Source organism: Rissa tridactyla, chromosome 4, assembly GCF_028500815.1.
Source record: "Rissa tridactyla isolate bRisTri1 chromosome 4, bRisTri1.patW.cur.20221130, whole genome shotgun sequence".
Taxonomy (NCBI): Eukaryota; Metazoa; Chordata; class Aves; order Charadriiformes; family Laridae; genus Rissa; species Rissa tridactyla.
Window position 1 is genome coordinate 4,989,413 of NC_071469.1, and position 26,569 is coordinate 5,015,981.

Consider the following 26,569-nt stretch of genomic DNA (forward strand, 5'->3'; position numbering starts at 1 on the left):
TTATTGCCTGAGATAGTTCATATTCAATAACCATTTCTTAGGTCATCTGTGTTGTAACAGTAGTAGAGTTTTGCCTTACGCACTGATCGAATGAGGTTTGAGGACTTGTGCCGTACGCCAAAACGTGCGTCCACCCTTCAAACCCTCTAGGAACTTCTGAACAGTGCGCATATCACTAGAAAATCTGTTTCTTTTGTAGGCACTGCTGTACCAGCTTATTGGTATTCTTGACAGTGTACGGTGGGAAAAGTTAGTTTCTTCTGGTTTAATTAAGTTTTGGGAGCACTTAACATACAACCTGTATAGATTTGCTGCTTTATATCTGAAATGGAATTATTGTGAAAGCTGATAAGATGTTGATGTGTTTTGAGTTACTTTCTTAATTAAAGCAGATTTTTATTTTATTTTTTTTTCCATGGCGGTGGTCACTTCATGATGACCTCATGGTCTGAAGCTTGAAGATTCCTTATAATGTAACTTTAAGGAAAAAAAAAGTTTATCCAATCTATTTTTCAGGGGATGTAAAAGAAATCAGTGAGAATGCTGTTGAATCTAGATTCTTCTCACATTTTAAAAATGAGACTGTGCTTTGATTTGCTTACAGTTACTTCTAGAATCTTTGGGTCCCCTAGATAGCATTGGAGCCAGAGTGGGTGAACTGAAATTAATTTCTGCAAGGATCCATTTTTCCCAACTCCTACTCTAAATATAAATTTGCCCCGTGGAGCAGAGCAGCTGCTGCCTTTGTCAGCTCTTATATAGTTCAGTGGGATTTTTTTTATTTTTTTTTTTTATTGCTCTTTGTGTCAGAATCTCTCTGATAGGGACAAGCGCGCGCTCCTTTAATGCATGCCTATAAATGTCACTCACCTCGGGGAGGTCCTTAAAACGATGTCCGTGTCCGAGCTGCAATGGAGCTGGCCCAGAACCGCACACTAATTGTCAGTTGCCTGAATCCATCCTGATTCTCACAGGGTGTCCCCGGCTTATGTTCTTTGAAATGTCTTTGTCCTTTTGCTGAGGCCGCCGTACGTGTTACAGTGGTAAATGCAGTCACGAGTGGAAATCTAATGCCAAGTAGTCTTGCTCTTCAAGAATCCAAGCGACAGCTCAGGAGAAAACCTGCAAGAGATATCTAGGAAGTTATTTCTAGAGGTAAAAATGGATAATCCGTAGCATCCTAGTGATTAAGAGATTGCACCAAAAAAACCCCTTGGAATAAACACGTGGTCAAAGGCGTTAACACTGCAAAAATGAGAGTACCGGGGAGTTCTGTGGTAGAGTTGCCACTGTATTTAAAAAAAAAAGCTAAACAACCTGCCTTTTTCTTTTAGGATGCTTTAATAGTAATTTTAGATTTCATTCACAACTCGGCCATCTGCCTGTCCTTTAATTGATTTGCTACAATTCCAAGTTTTAGACAATGCTCTCAGCCTGCCTTTTGAAAAAAATGGCCTGTAACCTAAAATCTCAACATTGTGCTGCTACGACAGCTATTGCAAATCTTTCTTTTTTTCTTTTTTTTTTTTTTTCCTTTCCTATTTCTAAAGCTTTGAGATTACTCGGGTTGAACTGTAGATGACACAGAACTGGAGAAAGTAATGCTATAAATATTAGCAGGAAAATAGGCAACCAATCCTGATAGCTTCCCCCCCAATATTGGTACCTCTGTGGTTAATTTCTGAATTAAGATTTTAGGATATATGCATGCATACATCCTTTTTTTCTTCCTTTCTTCTTCTTTTTTTTTTTTTTTTTTTTTTTTTTAAACCTAGCCGCATGCTCTTTGTTCTACATTCCTCCAACCTTGCTCCAGGCAAAAAAAAACCCTGATTTTGCTGACGTCCATAAGCCTTCGTTCTATGGGGCAGGCTCTGTCCTCCCGAATGATTACCAGTAAATTGCTCTGATTTTATCTGCAGCTAAGCCAATATTCTTATCTGATGTTACTTTAAGGCATACTCAGTTTCATACATAGGTGTGCTTTCACCTCCATCCCGTGCGAACATTTGACCATATCTATAGCGTGGATCAAAGTGACTGTTCTTGTCTGAAGGAAAACTAGGAGTTTACAAAGTTTTTAAAATAAAATAAAAAAAAAAGTCAAATGTTTAGTATCTATGGACCCCCAGTAGAATGAGCACGATGGACTAGTTACAGGATTTCCCTCTAAATTCTGTGTTATTTTTCTTCTCATTAAACCTGTCGGGTCAGCTAGCTTTAAGAACATAAGCTTGCTGGAGTAACACTTTCCTAGGTGTCGGTGTTCAGGCCGAAGCAGGATTTAACGTGGGAAACTAAATGCAGGATCTCAAACTGCGGAAGGGATTATGTAGGTGTGCGTGAATTACACAGGGATTTGAGTGATGGAGGCCCCTGCGAGCGTAGTCGTCTGTCCTTGCCTTGTGCTTCCTGAATTTTCCAGAGCTTGCAGGTCTTTTGATCAAGCTCCTTGCTGCCATATACTTGTTAAAAGAGTATTAATAATAATAGAAATATTTCAACCATCCACATTTTGAAAAGGTATGTATCGACAGAGATGATAAGGAACTGAAATAATAAAGTCTTAGCCTGGTAGGTCATGCTGTTGAAGACTTAGCAATTCTCATTAAATATCTTTATGTTAAAAATCCTTTGTGTTGAAAATAGATGAAATCTACAATTGATCTGCCTGGTGACAGTACTATTAAAGGGGCATTCTATATATATTTCTGAAGAAAGCTTCAGAAGCAGTGCAAAAATCATTTCCTTTTGCTTGAGTGATTTTTTCAGGAAGGTGCAGAAGGCCTTTAAGTGGCCGCGAGCTGTGCAAGGAAGCTCTCAAGAAGAGATGCCTCAACCTCCTACGCTTGTGGGACTTGTGCCTGTACTTTCATTTCCTGGTCAGCCATAAAATATTGTTTTAAATTATTAATCAGTAGCCTGCTATAAATTTTACTTTACTGGATTTTTTTTTTTTTTCCCCTTTTGTAGAAGGCTATGTTAGAGGTTCGCTATCGGGAATTTTAGTAAAACCCTACAGCATTGATTTTAATCGCCGGATTAATGAAAGCATAGGCTGGTGTCACTTCAGTGAACCTCTCTAATTAGGAGCATCAGATTTGCCATCGCGGATCTGGCCGATGGTCTACTGAGCCTATGAGTCCAGCATCCCGCCTCCAGCAGTGCCTTTGATGGCAGCGAACCTCCCCCCTCCCTCCTTCCCCAACGATGCAGAAGGTCAGCGGGGAATGAAGAAGCAGAATTTTCCTCTCGTATCATGCAGAAGGTTGTTCTTCATCCCAAAGACAGTAAATTGGTAACTGGGTTCTTGGCCAGCATGTCTGTAAATGGCCTTTAGGGATAAAAATACTCATCCTTTTAAATAGCCGTGAACTCTCATTACTTACAGAGGCGAGCTGTTTCCCTTTAGGAGGGGTATTTCTTAAATTCTTCACAAATATACAAATACATTTGGCTGAAAAGCTGGTTTTGTGACACAGGCTATAGTGGAGAAAGGGGAACTAGGGAGTTTTCACTATAACCTCTCTACTTTAGTACTTCTTTTTCCTAGATTGCCTTGGTCCGCACCGTAGATGGGGACAAAATGGGGATGCTGCCCTTCTCTGCACGTTTGAGTCAGATCTGGTGCCAAATGTGCGGCTTTAACCCTTACCAACTGTCTTCTAACTATATAATTGGCATATAGATCATTATACAGAGAACGCTCCAAACCCTTTAAGCGGAAGCTGGAGGAACCAAGCTGAAAGCAGGGTCAGCGTAGGCAATTTAATTTAGAAAGTCATCAGTCAGGAGAAGATTCAGTTAGATTTGTATCTGTGAAACAGATGGCCAACTGCAAGATGACTACGTTAAGTTTGTTATGTTTGTGGAAATTAATTCAGCACTTTAATTTTTTTTTTTTTTGTCTTGGAAAAAAAAAAACCAACCCAGAACTTGGATGCCGTGGTAACCGTTTAACAGGAACAAGTGATGGAGACCACCTTATTATTTTGTGTGAAATATGGCAAACCCCTGGTGATCCCAGGGTATGCAGAAAGCTTTCTGCCGTCGCCTGATTTCTGGTACGGCTAGGAATATAGCACGTGACGTAACAAAACCAGAAATGCTGCCACCTATGGATAAACGGTTGTTAGAATTTTCAAATGCAAGATCTTATTAGGAAAACATTTAGGGTCGGACACCTGTGTGGGCTGCGTGTCCCCATCTGTCTGCAAACATATTCCTTTTTTCCCCTCTTCCGCATCCAAAAGTGAAGATCAGATTTTAAAGTGCTGGAAATCTAGTGCTTTTTTAGGTTTTTTTAGAAAGAGTCTGAAAATTTGTCTGTTTATTTTGAGGGCTGTGTTGAAGTTGAGTTCTTGTGATAATCTGCCTCTAATTGAGATGCTGAACCCTTCTGAGACTCCCAGGCTTTTTCTGCGTCTTTGGGGTCGAGTCTTTGCCACGCAAATTAATGCTCAGCTGTCACAAAGTATTTTTCACTATCTTAAAAATGCAGCTTAAAATAAAAATAGGTCTCTCAAAAGTAGGTCACACCTAAGATTTGTCTAGCCAACTGTCCCGTTTCTGACAGTGCCCCAGAGCAGGAGCATTAGAAGAGCATTAGAAATAGAAGCATGGGTAGGATATTCAAAAACTTTTCAGATTTGGCCCCTTCTCATTCTTGCTCTTACCGTCAATGATCTTTAGAAATAATGGAATTAATATGTAATTCTCTAACGACCAACTTCAGTACAGCATTCCGGTTCAGAAGAGTTAAATGTGTGCTAAATAGTTGAGATTTGAGTGTGTGCTTGAAGCAAGCGCGTGCTCAAGTGCTTCCTCAAGCTTGAGTCCTGTTTTCTCCTTCTTTTGTTCCTTCTGGCTCCAGATTTTGCATTCGTCTTGCGTTACAGGTTCCTAACTCAGTTGCACTGATTTTTCGTCCATGTCTTGGTTGCATCTTGCTTTATGTCCTCCCCTGTGTTAGAGAGCGCTACTTCTCACCACCTTTTGGCAACTTCAGAAGCGTTGCCTCTTGTGAAAAGTCTTGGACGCTGAACTAAATTACATTTTACCGAGTGAGAAGGGCAGTGCAGATGATTCATTGTTTTTTGAGTGGCACTAGACATCCTGTTCGCAGGAGCAGAGGATAGTTTGCTGGTGACTTCACAGTGTTGGTATGGACTGAACCTACCCAGCCCCTGGGTTTGAAGGCTCGGTTTTTTTCAATCAAGCACTAAGTGGACCCAAAGGGAATGCTGTCTTGTCCTTCTTGGCTAACAGAGGGGTAGGATTTGGTCTCTTGGGCGAGACAAAGGCCAATTTCTGTAATTCCCTAATCCTCACAGCGAATTGCTTTTGTTAAAAATTAAGAAAGGCCTTTGTAACGTTTCTGGCCTCACTGTTTGGATCAGATAACTTTCATCTTCACACATCGATAGGAATTGAAATGGTTCAAAGTCATGCGCCTTTGAGACCAATTTTACTTTCATTTGGAATTGCTTCCCAACTGTGAATGCTGTTTTGGTGAATTAATCCTCTAAGCAATCAAGAGAAAATGGAATAGAGGAATGAGTTTGTGCTTAAGATGCTACATGGCAAGTCAGGTTTCATTTCCAGCCCTCTTCAGATTGTTATTATCTCTTGGGGTATTTTCCTTGCCCTTTTTTCCTCAGAGTCCAATACAGCAGTGAGGGTTTGTTTGATCCTGCCTGTGGCGGTGGCTGGCTGCCCAGAGGAGATGATACCGAAGCCGTACAGATTTGTGCCCCCAGGTGAAAAATACCAATGAAATTAGAGCAGTTGTTTGGAACCATCCTTTACGCCTTTTCCAAATAGAGAAAACGAGTCTGTCTTCATTAGAAAAGTTCAGAAGACTTATTTGCCGTCACAAGCCACGTGTGCCGAAAGTACACTGAGTTTTGGGAACTGGCCACGTTGAGTATTGGATGCTCATAGCAGAAAGCTATATTTGATACTGTAGCTGCCTGAAGTTAGATCTCTCTCCCTTCCTTGATGGTCAGGGTTTCTGGGGGGACCACGTGCAAACTGTCCCCTGTCTTTCTAGTTCATCAGAGTCTGTCTTTGCATTAGCAGAGTTCTTGCTCGCGGCGCAGTCGGGTGTTCCTGGGCACATCAGAGGCCCGGCACCTGATGCTGTGTAGATAAAGCAGCTACTTCATGTCTTGGGTAGTACATTATGTTCTCCTCAAACTCCATCAAAGCCCTCTTCGTCCCCCACCTCCCCAAAACACACCCACACCTTGGCTGGCGGTGAGTGGGCTTTGCTGGAGGGCAGAGCTGACGTGGAGACAGCGTGGCTACCGACTTATTTACTTTTCATGGAGTGGTTAAAAGACCCATATAGATTTTACTTTGCCAGAAGTGTGCCTTTTGAAAAATAAACAGTTCAAATGTCAGACATCTGTCCCTTCACTTGGCAAGAGGGGAGGTGAAGCAGTCATCGCTTCTCACCTTGTCAACATAGACAAGGTTATTTTCTTTAATAGAAAAAAATCAAGCAAAGCCATTCACAAGGGCCAGTTCTCTGTATTTTTAAGGAGTGCCAGCAACGTGGTCAGACTGTGGGATCTGGGGTGACTTGCATGTGGTGGGGTCCTGCCAGAGGACAGGCGCCCATTGCCATCTGTACTAAGCCTTGCTCAGGGCAGGTTATGCAGGTATCCTCTTTAGGTCTAGTTCAGCATCATGCTTTTTAGCTTCCATTTGTGACACATACAGCCTTCAAATGTTTGAGCCAATATTGTGAATGCTCCACGTTTCATAAAAAGTATATATCTGGGTTTTTGTTTGGCCTGTTACAAGTATAGGGGTGGCATGCAAAATTTTGGATTTGTGTTCAGAGTGTAAGTCTTCACAGACACTGGGAGCACTCAGATGCAGGGGGTTGTCTCTGTGGCGGGTAGGTGGTCTTCTGAATGTGTAAAAAATCTGAAACAACAACAAACAAAAAACCACAATGAATTTTTAGTAGTCTTCTATTAATAGCTACAGCATAGAGTCATAGCATAGTTTGGGTTGGAAGGGACTTCTAAAGGTTGGCAAGTCCAACTTCCTGCAATGAGCAGGGACACCTTCAACTAGATCAGGTTGCTCAGAGCCCCGACCAACCTGACCTTGAATGTTCCCAGGGATGGGGAGTCTACCACCTCTCTGGGCAACCTGGGCCAGTGTTTCACCACCCTCAGTGTAAAAAATGTCTTCTTTATGTGTAGTCTAAATCTACCTCCTCGTCCTATCGCTCCACTCCCTGATAAAGAGTCCATCCCCATCCTCCCTGTAGGCCCCCTTCAGGTACTGGAAGGGGCTCTAAGGTCTCCCTGGAGCCTTCTCTTCTCCAGGCCGAAAGCCCCAACTCTCTCAGCCTGTCCTTACAGCAGAGGGGCTCCAGCCCTCTGGTCATCTTTGTGGCCTCCTCTGGACTCACTCCAACAGGTCCATGTCCTTCTTGTGTTGGGGGCTCCAGAGCTGGACGCAGTACTGCAGGTGGGGTCTCACCAGAGCAGAGTAGAGGGACAGAATCACCTCCCTTGACCTACTGACCTGACATCTAACACAAAGGACCAGACAGACTTTATGCTTGCTGTGAATAGCTTCATGGCAGGGGGGTTGGAACTAGATGATCTTTAAGGTCCCGTCCAACTCTGACTGTTCTATGAGTCCATGAGTTGTTCAGTGCATATAAGACTATATTGATCTTGTTTGAAATGGATGTCAAACACCGAAACTGTGTTGGAGACAGCAGTAAGAGCAGTGAGCAGTGGGCATGTAAGGGAAGAGTTGCAGGAGGGGTGGGAGCTGTAATATGTGACAGCGTAAGAAATCTGAGCACCGTGCATGCGTGACTTCAGCTAAAATTAACTGCCCAGGCTTCACATGCCAGCGTATATATCATCTTTAACTTGTAGATGCCTCGGGAAGGAAGAGCAAGCTGGTCTCGAGCAGCATAAGTTCATGTTAAATATGCCAATAAGTAGTACCAACTTTCAGGTCCCTGCTCGTGGGAGAAGTAAATTTTCCTTTGACCATTACAAAACAGTAAGCAGCTTTCGGCTCCTTGATAATGGCAGCGGCGCTGCTGAACAGTAACTAACGTCAGCCTCAGAAGTGATTTTTTTTTTTCTTTTCTTACTTTTTTTTTTTCCCTTTCTTCTGCAACTCCTTAAGATTTTCTGTCGTTTCTCTTCGGAGTAGAAACGTGTCACCTTTTCAGATAAGCCCTTTTCTGTTGCTATTCGTGTGTGGTAGTAGATGTAAATGGGTGTATTTCATGTATGAGAACTGTGAGATTGGAAAATGTTTTGTTGTGCGCTTTAGGTGCCTTTTTAGAAAACGCTATAAAAAATAGTTCATTTGCTTCTCTTGTTCTCTGAGGTCACTTATAGTCTGTTGGCGTGAAATCAAATCACTTGATTCACCGTGGCCAAACAGGACTTGGAATGGGTTTTGCTGATCAACTCAGCAAACTAAACTCTATTTCAGTTTTGGATATGCAAAGAAATTGATGCAGGTGTGAATGTCATCTCATTTCTATTCAGGATTTAAAACATTTTGCAAGGGGGAATAAGAGAGCGGCCACCTGCTTGGCATAGTGTGTGGTTCCAGCTTGACGGGGATTTGTATCTGGGGAAAAGTGTATAATGGGAGTGTGGAGAGCAGAGCTTGCCGGCCACCAGCACAATTGCTGGCCTTGCTTCACCTTCTAGCTGGTACGTAGGAAAATGTTGCTTTGCGATGAAATATTTATCCCTCTGTATAGGCAGCGCCTGTCAGTAACGGGGTTCAGAAACCATGCAATTGGGGAGAAAAAAAAAAAAAAAAAAATTCTCTTTTCTCCTCTTTCGTATGAAGCGGAGTAAAATATTCAGCAGGGTTAGGGTAGGAAAGGTGACGGTTAGGCGTTTGAAAGCCTGTTACTTGTTTAGCACCCACCAAAGATTTGCTTGACGCAGAGTCGGGGCAGCGTGGACAGTCTCAGGCTCTGTTAGAGAATGGTTGGGGTTGGAAGGGACCTTCAAGATCGTCTCGTTCTGCTGCTGGGAAGGCTTGCAGGGGTGCGAGAACCTACACCCATGTTTGGCCGTGTGTGCTGCGAGTCAGCCCGTCGCTCTTGAATAGCGGTCATCTGCATGAGAATAGCTCTCCCCAGCCGCGAATAAGGCTTTAAAGAGAGAGAAATAAATAGTCCCGGTGGTATTTGTTTAAATTACCCATTTCTCTATTTAACTTCCAAAGGGTAGTTAATGGACGGAAGTGTCCAGTAAAATGTAATATTCAGCGGAATACCTCCCACCAACTGACTAATAATTTAAAGCTGTTCCAACAAGCGCTTGCACACGTGAGTAGAATAAATCATTTCATTGAGTTCCACTTAATAAATAATTAAAAAAGCAGAGTTACCTCTGGCTCCCCAGAGAAGTGGCAACCAAGACCTCAGTTTGTTGCAGCTGCAATAGTGGAGGATACTTGGAAAATTCCAGCACTTTACATAATTGATAGTATTTTACTGGTATCATATTAAATACTAATTAGTAGCAAATTATTGTGACAACTGTTTTGGGGGGGGTTTGCAAATGTATGCATTCATTTCAGGAAGGTCATTTTACCTTCTTACCTGCCTATCAGAAGGAGCCCACCTGCAATCCGTCCCGTCATCACCACAAACGTGGAGTTTCTGGTGGTTTCTCCCTTTTTGCTAGTCCTGGTGCCAAGGTGCTGGTAGGGTGGAGTAAACAAGTCCCCAGGCTCCCATCCTTGCTTTCAAGGTGCTTCCAATATCTCTGAGAGGAGACAGATGTGACCCAAGGCTGATGTGTCCACACCAGCTTGACCACCTTAACAGTCCACCCCGAATGTCCACCTCACCCTCTGAGCTGGGGATCACTGAGGACTCGTGGGCGTGCCTAAGGACAGCGTATTTTTATTTTTACTTCATATTCTACTCTCCATGTACCTTTAGCATTATTCTTACAGAAAAGGAGCAGAGACAAACTCTGTCCTCGAAGCCCGCTGATACCTGTTATTTACCACGGAGGAATGTGGGGACACATTCTCTACTCTGTGCCCTGCTTTTTTAGCCTCTTTTTACCTCTTGCAAGAACTTACGTGGGGAAAAAAAAACCCAGTCTTGGGTAGCAGCGCAAAGCTTTACTGGGTCTAGCAGAGCCAGTACTGTCCTTTTAGTGGGATTTGTGTCGTGGTACGGATGTACAGGTACAGACTTCCTACAGGATTTCAGAAGTGCGTGCGGGCAAGTAAGGCCATAAATTTTAAGAAATCTCTGATTAAAAAAAGGTCTGTGAGAAGTGCTGTTAAAACTTGGTAATTTTTTTTTTTTTTTTTAAACCATATGCTGTTTAGCTGTCCTTTTGCCAGTCACTCGGCAAAATATCAGCCGTGTTATTGTCAGGGCCGTAATCTACGCGCTTTCAAAATAGCTGTTATCCTCGGGGTGCTCCCTTGGAGGCAGAGGTGCTTCCGAGGGAGGAGTTTTTCAGCTAAGCCTTTGGCTTTTAGCTATTCACCTCTGCGCTTTGCAGTGTGGTACCTATTAATAAGATCATTGTATTGGAGCGCAGGGTGGATCAGCATGAGACTGCAATTAATGCTACCAGTCACAAATTGTGGTTTCATGAGTCTGCCTGGGTAAACCCCCTTATATGAGACAGCAGTGAGTATCTGATGGGCTTTCTTGCCCCCCACATAGCATTGTAAGAACTGTGGGCATTCCCGTTAGGATCAAATCAATACGTTTTGTCTATTTTTAGGTTTCTGGGTGGGTATTTTTTGCCGGTGACCTTCAGTAGGCAGCGTGGTTTGGTTCGCAGCAGCACAGGCATTGCATTGTAACGGGTGTTCTGGCGGAGTTCATCCGTGTGACTAACCCTGCTATTCAATCATGGAAAAAGCCTTCCTCTGCTCTAATTATGCTACATGATGTCAAAAAGATACTCTTCAGCTGTTAGAAAATTCACGAGAGCCTGATTCAGGATAATTATCGGAAGAAAACAATCAGAGTCTGATTAGTTAGGAACTGACATGGCGGGGGAGGAAAAGAAAGGTTTGAAAACATACTTGGGCATTTACTCTAATTAGGTTTGTTTTGGGGTTTTTTTGTGGAAATGAGTGACAAGGATAGGGTTCAGGCATATTTTCTGCTAACTTGCATAGAAGAGGGAAATTCTTTTCAAGTAGTTTTGTGTGAACCCTTTCCTTTTCATAATGAACGCATTTTAAAATGCCAATGAGGAGAGAAAAACCATTGGGTAGGTTTTGCATTCCCATTTGGATCTAAATTCTGTTTAAAGGAGACCCTGGAGTACATGATAATACCTGGCACCTTAATCTAATTGCAGCTCTATGGGTGTACTGGGTATCCTTTATGATCTCTAAAGGGTCTTCCTGGATGCGTTGCTCTCATGACTTTATTCACGTTTGGTTTCCTGGGTTTGACTGACTATGGGAGCAGAGGAATATAGTCCTACGATGCTGTGTTGGGCCAGCAGATCAAGTTGAACCTGCCCATCAGCATGTCTGAGCAGCCAGGTATCAGCCTATTGCCTCCAGAATGGTACCTGGAGAAAGGAAGAACGCGGTTTGAGATGCCAACTTCAGACTGTTATGGCTAGCTAGGCAAGCTCGAGTTTATTTGGCTTTTTGGTTGATTTTTCCAAGGTTAAAAAGACTGTATGAATTACTTTTAAGGGGATAGAAGCTTCAGGGCTTTTGCTTTGTACTGGTCAGTGTGTTCCCCAGCCCTTCCCAAGTGCTTGGTGGTACCTGAGTGGTCTTGATTCTGCATCAGCACCTTTTCTGCTGATTCAATATGGAAATAAGGTGTAGGTGGTCCGAGGTGTGCTCTGGGGGTGACAACATGGTCTCTTAGCGCGGTCAGAAACGTTAATTGAGGCTTGAAGTGACAAGAAAGCGCAGAGGTCTCCTAGCTGGAAAGGGATAAGGCTAAGGAAAGGGGAAGGGGGAGAAACCCGCTGAATTTCAAAACGCAGTGTTCTTGCTGATGGGAGACGTACTCATCCTCAGGCCTTTTTCTTCACAGACAACTTTCAAAAGCTTTATAATTTGGGTGTTTTGCTCAAAAACCTTGCTACTTTGTGCAATAGCATTTTAGCTGTGACTCATAACGTGCTGAGTATTTCCAAAATCAATATTTACCTGTAACACACTTAATTCAAACCTGATGGACTGGGGGGGGGGGGGGCGGGGAAGGCAGGAAAAATCTTTCACATTTGTTTTTCATTTGTTTCCAGCTAATTGGATTCCTAAGATCGTATAGAGGGTGGAAAAAAAAATCTGCCAAACAGCTGGGTCTACCTTTAACAAAAGCCAGAACGTAGACCTGCGTTAAATATTAAACTACCTGGTCTCAGGCACAAAGACCTGCTGCTGGTGGTAATGCCCAAATCATGTTGTTCGCTGCGTTTTGTTAACTAAAATAATGAAACTGCCTCCAGTGATTTTCATACTCTCTGAAATCACTGAAAAGTCTGAAAAGCCCGTTCTGGTGCATACGATATGGCAGTATCTGTTCGGTTGCAGTGTGTCAAATGTTTCATATTGCAAGATTTTGTATTTTTTAATTAGGCGACTGCTCAGGTTATTGTCATGTGAATATTCCAACATGTGACTTTTGTACCATGTTTGCTGAAAATACCTGAGGAACACTTAAAATCCATGTGCGGAGAGAGGCGCGTATGAATGGAAACTTTGTCAGCAGCGTTTTCCTAGTTCTTTTATTATTGTTTTCCCAATTATTTACCTGGTCTTGAACAGTTGAAAACACTATGTGCTTTGAAACGTTTTTCATGTGTCTAGAAATAGCAACCATTGTACGCTTAAATTTTTTTTTTCCACTTGTTTGTATGGAAAAGGAAAAGAAACATTAGGAATCGTATTTGTGTAGTATGTTACAAAGACTTGCAACAAACAGGTTTTGAAAACATCCTGGAACGTTTCCGTAATGAGCTTAATATATGCCATAAAAATGAGCAGTGACCATAAAGAGCTACTACAATAAGCCTGGGTAATACTGCATCCATAAGAATGCTTCAGAGCTTGTAAATATAGAGCCCAGTCAGTTTAAAAAAAAAAATAAAATAATAAATTGCGTGTTATGCATATTGAAAAATAACGTGGTAAAATAAGGTTTTTAAAAGAGAAGCACAGATTTATTATATTTGTGTTTTCCTGCAAAAGGCTTTCCTAATCAACTAGTTGCATGAAATTATATTCCACACCCTTAAATACGCCGGAAACAAATATTATCTCCATACTGGTACGCATTATTGATGCATTTAATGGAATATTTTATCATGAGCATAAAAGCCCTGCTTGGAATTTGGCTACCAAACACAGCCATAGACTTCAGGACGCAAAGCAGGGGTTTCAAGAATAATTTGCTACCAAGAAGGAGTTTCTTCATGTGTTATTGGAGACAGTGAATCAGACAGCTGGTATGTGGGGGGTGTTTGAAGTTGTCTCCTTTACCAGGAGGGTTTGTTAAGGGAGTTAGGGATTTCTTTGACGCGGTTGTGTTTATTTCCAGGGTATGAATACAAGGTCTGGTGTTCCTGGATGCAGCAGGAATTAGTTCAGTAAGAAACAGCAACGAAAAAAGTTCCGCAGTGCCAGCCGTGCATTCTCACACCGGTCTGTGACTCGAAAGTCAACCCTAACTAGCTCGGCAGGGCTTGTTAATGCTGTAATTTCAGGCTCTGCCAGGAGGGGTCTGCTCTGCCCATTCTCTGTTCCTGTGCTGTCTTAATTCTAGGGCTGATCCAAGCACTTCTTTAATTGCATGATGGGTCAGCATCATGGCCGTGGGCCAGGCTGGGGCTGATGCGTCGAAGTATAATCCCGTATTTGCTGAAGGTCCTTCTGTGATAAACTGGGACATTCATCACGGCCTTCCCATTCAAAGAAACTGACTTACTGTGTTGGATCAGTTGCTCATCAGCTAAATCGCAGTAACGGCGTAGGGGTGCGCGTCGACCCTTGCGCTTGTGAAATAAGTAGTTTTCGACCTGTCTTTACTTGTAGATAAGCAAGCTGAAACCGCGTGGCAGAAAAATAGGTGAAGTCAATCCTAGTTCCTTGAAGTCGTTGGATCTTTAAAAATATTTTCCTGTCATGGAAAATGTTTTCTTGTAAAATGAGCTAAGGAACGCAATGTCTCGTTTGTGCAAAGTGTGGAGGTTTTTTTTTTTTTCCCCTTTTCTTTTTTCGGTCAGCTAGGGAAATCACTCGTGTACTCAGCATTTAATTCATTGAGATATTTTGCATTGAGATATTTTCAGCTCTGTTTTTTTTTCTTTTTCACGGAGGTGTTCCACCGTGGTTTTTCTGTTGAAGTCTGTGATGCTGTTGGCGTAGGAAATGCAAATCCTGCTGCTCTGAAGATGAAATTAGAGGATAAATGATGGAAAATAGGGACATAAGTTTCAGATTTTGAGTGATTTGTTCATTGCTGCCCCAGTAGTGTTTTACAAGTTGACAAAAACCCTGAAATATAACTGAATGTAACCAAAATAACTGTAGTCAACATATCTGTTCTTCATTTTATCACATTAACATTGAATCAGCAAGGGCAAGAGAAGCGTGAAATTACAATCCTTGTATTATTTTCAGGTTCCTCCATCCAGTGTGGCAAAGACTTGACTCTTAGATGTGGCAGTTGGCTTTTGGTTCCCATGAAGAAGGACATAAGCCTTGCATTTTCAGTGCTATGCTGAAGATGCTTCTGGAATTAGTAGCCATGGCTATGCTCGGTGATATTAGTCAGTAATTTGAAGGATCTGCGTGGATATATGATGATATGGGGAGGTTACATGGCTCAGGAGCAGAGCGGTGGAAGGGCAGCGGCTTTAAACCCATGTTTTGTTTCAACGACGTTTTGCCAGCAGACGCCATCTGATTTTAGTGGTGGTCATTTCCATCTGCTTCCTTAAGGCTGAGGGTAGGAAGCTTCATAGGCCAGTGGTCACAGCCCTGAGGGCTGGGGCCCCTCTCCTTGTCCTCTCCTCTTTCCATCTCTCAGTACCTGTGAAGGAAAAGTGTAGTTCTTGGGCAACCCATGGGGAGGGCTTCCATGGACTTCTAGGGACTGGATACTGTTGTGTAGACGTTTCCCTCCAGGTCAGTGTCTCACGCGCTTGTGCGAAGCATTTGTCTCCAGCGTGGCGCTTTAATTTAAAAGTTTGATTTAAAAAACAAACAAAAAAAACGCAGCACGTGGTGGGTTATAGGGACTGTGGAGGGTTGGCATGGGTCGCGCTCTGGAAAGAACGTTGACTATCCCCCTGATTACTCCTAGACTGAACTGAGGGGACTGAATTTCTCATATGCTAGGCATTCTTGAGAGTAGGGCTGAGCCTTCATATATATCTGGGTATTTAAAAGGTAAAATCTTGATATTTAGTTGTTTTTACTTTATTTCTTTGGAATATAAATAGATCATATATATATATAAAAAAAAAAAAATCTTCCCTGAAATTTTGTTCTATACGAAGAACAAGAAATGTTATTTACTTCATAAGCAGATATTCCCAATCAAGTATTTTTCCTTCTTTTTGATAACCTAGCGTGAAAATAGAAGTTTTGTGGTGATCTCGGATAAGTTGTGCTAGCATGTGGTGAGCAGTACTTAATGCAAATTAAAGAGAGATTTTGACTGCTTTGTTTGCTTAGTTTTCAGATAAGTTTTAAAATAAATCCCAACAGTTGGAAGGTTGCATGAGAGATTAAAATCAATTTAATAGGCCTATTTAACCTGTGAGATAGAACTTGTTGGTAGATTTTTAAGACCCTTAAAGGCTTGTCGGGTAATATAACAAAGGGGCTTCCTCAAAATGAAATTGCTATATGGCTAATATCTACCAGAGGTGGTTCTTGGAAAAGAATCTTTAAAATCTCTCAGTGACAGATATAAAGAAGGAATGTCAAAGGAAAAATGCAAAAAAAAAGAAAAAATACTTGGGTGGAAGTTGAAATCTCTTCTACACACTTGTTACTGCCGTGGACGTGTAGTTTTACTGCCAGATGATCCATTGAAGCTGTTACACGTTCAGGAGTTTACTGTCCTTTTCTGTGCGCTTTGCTGTCAGATATCCGAATAGGAAAAGCCGAATGCTTGATCTGCACAATGCCTTGAATTTTAATGTCGTTGGCTTGTTTCAAACAGCAAAAAAAGCAGTGATCTTCATCAGCTCCTCGGATACTGAGAGAAACAAAGAGCTCTCATTTTTAAGGTTGATGTTATGACTAACAAATTCTTCTTGTTTATCTTTCTCCGAACAGATTTATACGGATTGGGCTAATCACTATCTAGCAAAATCTGGTCACAAGAGGTTGATAAAGGATCTACAGCAAGATGTGACTGATGGAGTGTTATTAGCTGAAATAATCCAGGTTGTAGGTGAGTGACTTTCTCTTTTTGTACCAGATATCAACCAGCTCGTTCAGAAATTCAGTCTTTATCTGCTACGTAAACACGGGGGGTGGGAGAAATCCATCAAACTGCATGGAATTATGTAGATAATTTTCCTTCAGAGACTTTGCTAATTAGTTCAATAAAGTCTTGTCTAAAAGCATAGTGGAAAAATATTTGATGTTGCTGATAAGATCTCCTGACGCAGCAATATCGCTCCGCACAGTTGAATGTTAAAAAAGCAACTGATGAGGGATTTTTTTCTGCTGGGATGCTGTTAGCCTTCAGTGTCTCTCTTTCTGATACCTTCTGGGGATTGATCTGAACATAATTCACAGTGATACTGGTCTGCTGTGTTGAACCTCCTGCTTCCAGTTGGATTTGGAAAACCCATATGCGCAGCTAGGAAAGGAGAAGGCTCTAATTTTCATGTGGCAGAAAAAAAAGAAATCTTTCATAATGAGTTTTCAACTGAGGAACGTCATCATTAGGACAAATCTCAAATAGAGGCTCAGTTATACAAAGCCTTTTTAATGCCCTCAGTTTGCACTAATATTCACAGATAATGAAGGTTCTAAATAATTTTCTCCATTGGGCCCATGTAAAGCTACATATTCTCCTTCTTCCCTTGGGCCTGGATCCTTCATTAGTTCCTTCAGAGGCTCATCCATCTGGTACTTGGGATGCCACAAAACACATGCATGGGCCAATGGAGATTGATGGAATCAGAAAGCTTGCTAATGGGAATTAGGACAACTATTGTTAGAAGCAAGCTGACAGATTTGAGATGCAAATTAAGACGACAGCAGTGAAGCAACAAGACATCAGTGCATGCCTGTTGGTATGTGTTTGAGATGCTGTAAACGAGCCAGTTCCTTGATTTAAGGTACAAATATGCAAGCCCTGTTTTCGGATGAAATTGGGAGGCACCGTTCCAGTGACTCCACTGGAGCTGCACTGGAGCACATCAAAAAAGACTTTGTGTTGTAGAGCGGCATTATATCTCAGTAGCGTTCTACAGCCCTGCCGTGCAGCTACGGATGTATAAAACCATGCCATGGATTGATTGTGTACGGGCAGGTATTCGCTATAAACAACGTCTTATCCTTTATCTGTTTCCCGTATTAGGGAAAATCTTTGGAAACCCAGGAGCAATTAGGTGTCGATTCCTTTCACGCGTATCTAGCTACCTCTATTAATGCTGTTGTAAAAAACCTTTGCGTAAGAACACGGATGTAAGAATATCACCACCAAAATACGAACCTGGTTGTACCAAATATTTAAATGTAGTTGTTTGAGCATTGACTTCTGAAGTGTTTTATGAAATTCAAATTACTCCCTCTAAAATACACAGAAATTATATTGCTTACTGCATTTTGCTTGGATTCACCTTTGCATTTTTTTTTTTTTTTTGCCATTCTCAGAGCTGCTTTTTGGCTAATATTTAAGATCAGGTCTGCAAGCTTTCAAAAGTTAAAGTAGAGGGTGAAGGATTAATTTTCGGAGAAGGTTTTCCACGGGAAGCAAAGTTCATGTTTAAACATACTCGGTTGAATCCTCCAAATCAATAGTGAAGAAAAAGTCATTTGTATCTGCTGTGGATGGCCCTCCGCATGCTGCGTCTCATTGTCACAAAGATGGTGATAATTTTCACGCCTAGAGACAGCTTTAGCTGTAGCCTGCAAAATACAAGCTTTTTTTTCTAACAAATAAGACTGCGTACTAAGAAAGCTGCTATATGCAGTGCAGGAGAGGTTTTTTTTTTTTCTTTTTTATGTTATGGTGTGCTATGTGTAAAAGCGATGTGTAAAAGCAGCCCTGAAGATCCTTCCTCCTTTTTGTCATGTGCCTGGGGTATCTGGAGATTATCCAAAGGCATCAAAATTGATTCAGGTCTAATTATTAGTGATACAGTTTTTCTTGTGTTCACCACCTGAAATTACATCACAGATGTTGAATCTTGAAATATACTTAATATCCAAAGCTGGAAAAAGAATTAATGTGATTACTATTATTATTTTTTTTTTAATGAAGGCTCCATAAGAGTTAATGATCGTACAGAGACAGTGACCGCAGTGCTTTCTGCTTACCTTTCTTAAGTGGAATAGCTGCATATTTAGGAAAAGAAAATTTTAAAATTAGCAATCACTAGGTCGTTCTTTTACCTTAGCATCCAAACAAAGAGCAAATCTAAAAAGACCTGAAACTAAACATTACTTCATTTGACTTCAGAGGAGATAATCTTCAGACTTCAAAACTGCTAATAATAATATAGAAGCATTATATGATGACAGCTTTTTGTATTTGCAAGTCAATTAAAATGCATTCAGAGCATTCTGTTTTATTTCAGTGCAAAATTTACGAGTCTATAAAAGAATCCGTAAGTAATATATGCCTTAGTAATGCCATATAAACATAGTAGCTATATTTAAGTTCATGAAGGCAGAAATACTGGGTCTGTGCGTGCTCTGGAATTTGTTAGTGTATAGAATTGTTGGTTGGTTCCCTGTGAGAACCGTCAATTTTCAGGACTTAGAATTGATGCTAAAATTAAACTTTAACCCATTCTGATAGTGCTTGTCCTACTGATGATGCCTGGGTTATTTTATGGAATATTTTACTTGATAGGATACAACCAAAGTCCGGTCAGATACAAAAGCTGTGCCTTTTTCATTAGGGATGCAGACATTGTGTTAGTGTTAAATACTTATTCAGCTAAATAGAAGTGGTTTCAATAAGAAGTAAAATGTGCGCATCAGTGTTGTGCTGGGCAATCAGCACACCGTTATAGGAGGTGACGGGCACATTGTTTAGTGTAGGTGCTTTGGGTATGCCAGGATAGCCTATCTTACAGATATATCTAAATATTCTTCGAAACTTGCGTTCTGATTGAAATTAATTGCAGAATAGCTCTTTGCTGTAATTTTAAAAGTAATTTGCAATTACTCCAGATAACTATTGCAGGACAAATTCATACTGTGACTTACCTCAGTATAGCTTTTGTCTGCTGTCATGGAAATTGTACTATTACATTCACAGGGGAAGGTTACAGAACCTTGGGATCAAGCCTAGCAGTACTGTCCAGTGATAACTCCTGTCATAGTTTGGGTGGGACGTTACACAAAGGTTCGTTTTACTAATATTTGAGTGGCTGTTCGGTTAAAAGCTGCAGGTGACAACTCCTACGCAAATGTAGGAACTCTGTTGAACAGTATTCATTCATACGTTCAAGAGAAGTAATCTCATGTCCAAGGTATGCCCGAAGTACTGAATAATGCAGAATAGCTGCTAAGGTTGTAAGAGAAGGATTAATTCATTATTATGAAGTGCATGGACTTATTTTTTGTATGGATGGTCTAACCATCCATACATAGCCAATTTTGTCCTGTATAATGCTTATTGAAACACTTTTGATTTGTTCTGATTATAATTTTTCATGCACTTGCTGGAATGTCATTTGCTGAAGCATTTTTTTTCACCAGGGACACGTACTGGTACCTATATAAATGGGACACTGACAGCTGACTGGCCAACAGATTTAAAGTATTCTTTGCATCTTTTGAATGCTAGAGGTTCCTTTTCACTTATGCTTTCATATCATTTTGCCTTGCGGTTTCATATTATGAGTCCTGTTAAAATACATAAACCCAAATACTCTTTTAGGTACCATTTTCCAAGCTTTGATTCAGATCCAGCTAATGAAAGCACAACGTCAGTCACTGCTACTTTCATTAGAGACCACGGCTGGTTTCTTCTGTCTGCCTTAGTACAACCTTCAGTCTCTGTGTAAATGGGAAAATTTGTAAACACTTAAAAGCATTTGAAGCAAATTCGCTATATTCATAGTGAAAAAAATAAGCAAGGTGATGGGGGGAACCTCTTAGGACTTGCAGTCAGTTTGGCAAAAATCCTCTGCATTTCACATCTGTGGTTGTGAATTCACATCTTGCTCAATGCTGATGTAGAATTGAAAGCCTTTACGATCGCCTGTGACTTCTGGTTTCTGCTAACTGATTCCTACGGGGCAAACAGAAACAGAAGCTGTGAGTTGCCCATTGACCTCGGCCAGAAAGCTGTGCTTTTGCAGCTGTGAATTGGACGCGTTTCCAAGATCCCGTAGCATTTGGTGACTTGTGCTATGACCTGCACCACCACACTGCCCGTGGGCACACCACGCTGTTATCTCCTTCACTGCTATCTCTTTCTTTCCAGTCATCTCCGCAAGAAAGGCAACTTACCTTGTACCTGCTGCAAGCACTCTTCCCGGGAGCTAGGTGGAAGGGTCAAAGATAGGGTCCAGTTTATGGCCGAGGAGCGACCATCAACACGATTGCCTGGTGAACTAGGCAGATTCCTGCAAAAGTGCCAAATATCCCTGTTGGGCCACTTTGATGCATCTTCCCAGCTTAGGTTGAGTTGCTGAGCTCTTGCCCTGCTGGTTTCAAAAGAGGTGTAGGAGTTAAAGTTCAACCCGGCTGCCAGTTTGCCCCACCGCCGGCTTTTCTGGTTGCTCTCTATTCCACCTGCTCTTCACAGCACTTGGACCAGCAGGGAGGAGATGATAATTGCATTAATCTAGTGAAAGGAGTAACAAAGAACCATAGGTGAGTTGGGAGTGGGTTAGAAGGAGAAAAGGTAGGGCATAAACCTGCCCAGGGGTAAGCAGAAATAGCACCAGGCGAACCGGCAGGTAGATAGGAGCAGAAACTCCAGTTCTTGTTACTCTTCTGATTCCCACCAGCTGTTTCTGGTCATCTACCTCCTAAATCACCTGTGTCAGAGAAGGCCAACAGCGTAAGAGTGGTGAGTAATTGGGAAATGATGAAGAATCAGCAGCTGGTGGACAAAAAAACTGCAGGTTCACAAGTGGGAGGGAAAGTTGCCTTGGTTTAACGTAGCTTTTGAGAGGAAGTAAAAGCAGCTGTTTAAAAACAAAAAGGAAAAAAAAAAGTAGAGCACAACAAAATGCAGGAAACTGATAGTAATGAAATAAAGAAGCTACAAATCAGCTGAAGCTGATCAGAAGAGTACAAGGATAGCTGATGACATCTTGCAAGCTGACAGAAAGAGGACAGAAGAAATGATTTCTAGGTGAGAATGGTAATGTAAGCACAGTGTAAAAAAAGGAAGAGGATAAATAGAGGTAACATCCCAAATAGTTGGTGTGTTGGATGTAAGTTTTTCCTGACAGAAGAATTTAAGGTGGCTTACATCTTCATTTGCCATTAATTTTTCCATGTTCTAGAATGGTGTATTTCTTAGTTTATAGGGTTTATGGGGTTAACCTTTAGCGTACAGCGAGAACCAAGCTTGTACTCAAAGCCTGTCAATGTGTAGCAATACCCACAAAGCGTAGGAGTGTTGAGTAAATATTTTGGTTCTACATTTGCATAGGAAAAAAAAAAAAAAAAAAAAAAAACAAACCAGAAAAAGTCAAAAGCAGAATCCTGGAAACAAGTTACTAACAGTTCAGGCACTTTCAAGTAGGTGAGTCCGGGTAGTTTGCATATAAAAGTTTAAAAAGACCCAGGTAATAAGCTTTCTGGTTTGCCAACATTGGTTTTAAATACATCGTGTGACATTTTTGGAAGTTCTAGAGGACAAGGGGAAAAATGAGTGGGGGTTTTTTTTGACTTTTTTTTTTTTTAATTGAGGACAATAAACAGATAAAAGATCGTTTCTGTATGATTAAATCTGAGATCACACTTTTAGAAAGAAATGTATACTCTGTGTGTGTGGAGGCTGATAGACCACCCTGGGGAACAGCGCAGTGGATTTAGCTGCAATCTTTTTCATATTAACATCAACTCTTAAATGCATCGCTGTGGCAATAAAATCGTGCTGGGGCTCCTTGATGTGTGAAAAGGGGAATACCCCAAAAGAGTCAAGTTCTGTTTCTTCTGTGGCATTGTTATGACGGCTGTTAGAATATTGTGTGCCAAATTCGATGTGCCTAACTGAAGAACGACAGGAGATGAGATGGAGTTCTGACCAACGTCCTGAGAATACGGGACTGGTGTAGAAAATACAGAAAATAATAAGGACTGATGGGGGGCAAATCTGTTCAATTCATCAAATGGGATGTGAACACCTACCCTTATGACGGTGAAAAAACTGTGGGAAACCGAACTTTGGTTCTTCAGTCTACCATACACAAGGCATTTCAGGGTCCAAGACTGAAATGGGAAACCAAGCAACCTAAGGCTCTAAGGCAAATGTTTTAACCACCTCAACAACTTCATTATTGCACTTGGGACATTAAAGATTGAAACTATATCTTGTCCTGCAAGTTGTGTTAGATGTCAGCCGCGGACGAGAGGCTTGAAAAGTAGTCTTGTGGATTGTACTTTGGAAAAATAAAAATAAATAAAAAAAATTAGTTATCATCAATTTCTCATCTAGATTTAAAAGCTGTATTCACTCTACAAGCAAATCAGTTGACGTGCAAACATCCATTCATATGTAGTGTTCACCTTTCCACCCAGGAGTGATTCAGATTCCAGAGTTTAAATCTCTTCTGTAGTTTAAAGGAGTTACCCGTCACTGTACGAGATGTCAGAGCAGTTGTTTTCTGCCCCCAGCTGTCTCTGGAGGCATGACCCACTAGAAAACTCCAGCTGCTTTTTTTTTTTTTTTTTTTGATGGGTCTCAGTGTTTCACACATTCCCTTTGAGTGGACAACTACAATCCGAAAACCCTTTATGTAGCTAGCAGCAAGTGCTCTGGAAATAATCAGAATAAACATCCTTGATATAGTTGGGTTTTTTTTGGCTTTATCTCCTCTTTTTTTGCTTTTCAGCAAATGAGAAGATTGAAGACATCAATGGCTGCCCAAAAAATAGGTCTCAAATGGTAAGTAGTGAAGTGGGCTGTTGCTTGCGTATGTGGTTGAGTATCAGTGAGAGTGTGTGACTTCAATGTCTGAGACTTTTAATAACAATTTTTCATTAGTCTTTCACAGTAGTGAGAGCAAAGATATAATCTGAAGAACATTAATATTACAGTTCTTGCCCCATTGTTCTCCACAGTAGTTGAATTAGGCCTTATCATTTATCGCGTACTTACAATCGATTTTATTGGAATTTTATATTTCTGAAATATCACATCGTTAAACAGGAGTGTACAAAAATAAAACTTTGTCCCTCTGTATAGAGAGTTGTATTGAAAAAGCAGAATTAGGTATTTATTTTAAAGTTGGTTTAGGAGTTCCTGCATCCTTTGAAAAGAAATAAAATAAATGAGCAAACACACTAAATGAAAAAATTTCAAATTGTAAATTTCAAGATGTTTTATTTATGCAGCTTGGTTTTGACTGGTAAGTTTTAATTTGTAAAAGGAAGTTGTTTTGTGTCTTGCTTGTATGTAATATTTAAAACTGAAGAACAAGAAATGAGTGCAGTAAAATTAAAAGCATATCGTACCTCGAGTGTGTCTGCTGCGAATATTGGTGAAGCTAAAATTATAGGCAGAACTTTAAGAAATAAATAAGAAATAAGAAACTGATTTTTAAAATGCATCCTAGGAAAGGGTTGTTTAAAATTTATGGTATTTTAAAGAAAGTTATTTCCTCATGTATCTCGAGAAAAAACTCATTTTCCAATACGCATTCTAAAATCTCCCCTTTGCATTGCAAATGCTCACTTTGGGATACACGAATATCCATTCTGTGTGTGACGCTATTTTAATGTTTTTCATTTTTATGGCTCTGTTCCCGACTGCCCCTACCTCCCCAACTGCACGTTGAGCACAGCCACTCACATAGTTAAATGAAAGAGTAGAGATTTGATGGGAGTTTGCCATGTGAAGTCAGAAACCACACTGCGTTCTGCTATTCTGTTTTGGCTTTTTGTTTTTTCTTGGAAGTTATCAATCTTGCTTCAATCCGTGGAGCGAGCGCTCCGTAAAAAGCAAGCCATCTAAAAGATTTATCATTGCTACTTTGAAGAGGTGGGTTGCTATTCTTGCTGTAGCCACAGCAGCTGTCTAGAGTATAAATAATTGAGGAAATTTTGACAATTACTATGATTTCATGTTCCACAAGTGTATCCTAAGAACTGAATTTCATTCAGGACTGGAGTCTGTAACAAATTCCAAGGCGTTGTAGCTAAAAGTCACTGTAAGTCGTTATGCTCAATGAAAGTGTGGCGTTGTTCTGTTGGATAGCTGGATGCACGCTGTAGGTTGCTTATAGAAGTCAGATCTGGTTATAACCAGAGGCGTGCAGAGGGCATGTGCTGGGTCAGGGCTTGTGGAGAGCGCGGGGAAGCCGTGTTTGCTCTGCGATGCCTCCTCTGGGGCTCTGACGTTATTCTGGTTGCTCATTCAGGAGGGTGGAGTGAGTGGGACTCTCCCCCCTGCTCATGAGACCTAGTGCATCAGTCATAGCTAGGCATCCCCAGTGGTTTTCCTCACAGGAGAAAAATGAGGATTATGCTTATGGCTTGCTTTTGTTAAGCGTGCATGCTTACAGAGCTCTTTATTATCTTACAGTAAAGATACTAAGGCAAGGACGTAAGTGTCTTCATAGAGAGGGTGTTCACGCAATTGCTTGCAGTGTTGAAGGAGACAACCCTTCTCCAGCTCTTCTGTGTTTTAGGAAAAATGCATACATTGCAGTGTTTTGGAGGGTTTTTTTGGTGGTTTTCGGTTGTGGTGGTGTTCTTTTTTTGTTTTGTTTTTTAAAGATATGGCAGTCTTCGTCCTTTGCATTTTAATGTTTTCCTCTTCCCATGGCTTACAGCCATTCTCGAGTGTGGGAACTGGTGTTTGTGGTTGGGTACTTTAGGTTCAGGAGGGTGGCAGAGGCAAGGCTGTCCAGTCAGTTCAAACACTCAACCAGGTGATGTCTAGTCTTACTTTTTTCAAAAGTATCTTTCAGTTACAGGTGTCCATGTCTATATTGTAGCATCTGTAAGGTGGCCATCACAGATGAGCAGATTTGGGGGGGGGAGGGGAAAAGAGGGAAAAAAAGGCACCCTAAATGAAGATTTAACCTTGCTCATTTAATAGAGATACAGCAGAGCTTAGAGGGAAGCCTTCTACCATCCTCTTTCCCCCTGTGGGCGGTTATCTGCTTTGTAGACTCACGGTGCCGTGAGCAGAGACGCGCGTGAGCTGAACTGTGAAGAGCCAGCTCACGTCCAGCCAGATGTATTGGTTTAGAACGCTGGAGCAAATCTGTGTTCTCCAAGCCCATTAAAGGGGGTGTGAAAGCAAGTGTATTTGCTTCCATGTTGCACAGTCCTAAGCCAGTAAAGCCCGCCAAACCTTAGAGAGCTCAACACGGAGCCAGATCAGGTCTCTTGGCATTGCTGTTCCCATTGCTACAGTGTTGGAGAGCATCGTACGAATTTGAGCATATTGAGCATTAGAGACAGCTTGGGTCTGTCAGGCTCAAAGCCAGTGCTAATAAGCCTTGTCAAATTAAGTTTAGTGTACTGCAGAACCATTTGGGACCATCAGTGCTTAGCAACCTAGTCCCAAAGCCAGAAATGGCATGACAAGGGACCCCCGCTGGCTCCATGAAAAATCACTCAGGTGAGAACCTATCCCCCCTCGTCATCTTGTCTGGGTTTCTCTGCGGTGGGGGAGTATCCCTGTCTTCCTTTGCTCCAGATAAGAATTGGCTGGCTTTTATATAATCTATTATAGACTATTCTATATCTTGTCCTCTGCATAAGAACTGTTTCAGGGTGGGGTTTTTTTTCCAAACCTCTATATTTTAGTGCTGTAGATAGTCCTCTAAACAAAAGCCTCTAATTGTGATGATTAGTTCCAGCTGGCCGGCAGAAAATTCTGTGGTTAATAGAGGAGGTAGATGCATGGAGCATGGGACCAAGAAGATTTGGAGACTGTCACCATAAACTGCAATTTGGTTTTTAGGATGAAGCACAAGAAAATATTGGCGTGGTTCTGGAGAACAGGGCAAAGGAGGGTGAAACAAGATTGTTCTCCTCTCCTACATGCTCCTGAAAAAAAAGATTGAGCTCAATAAACTCGAGTAGGTTTTATTGACCGAACGATCTCTGCTAATATTGTTTGGTTATAGAAAGACAGGGATCTTGTTCTTCCTTTCTTTATTTCCATTTGCCTCCTGTTTTGGGGATGATACAAGAGCTTAGC

The 26,569-nt window shown here is 41.3% G+C and overlaps 1 protein-coding gene across 6 annotated transcripts in view; it reads left to right on the forward strand.

The window, feature by feature from the left end:
- The window catches only part of NAV2 (neuron navigator 2), a 434,285-nt gene that overhangs the window by 248,483 nt on the left and 159,233 nt on the right, over window positions 1-26,569 (forward strand). For 5 of the 6 annotated variants that reach the window (XM_054197531.1, XM_054197526.1, XM_054197527.1 and 2 more), the window contains exons 2-3: window positions 16,318-16,435; window positions 23,247-23,299. In XM_054197531.1, coding sequence (XP_054053506.1) covers window positions 16,318-16,435; window positions 23,247-23,299 — 171 coding nt within the window. Of the gene's footprint in view, window positions 1-7,924; window positions 8,044-16,317; window positions 16,436-23,246; window positions 23,300-26,569 lie in introns of those variants that run through there. The other variant, XM_054197530.1, reaches the window with a different exon arrangement.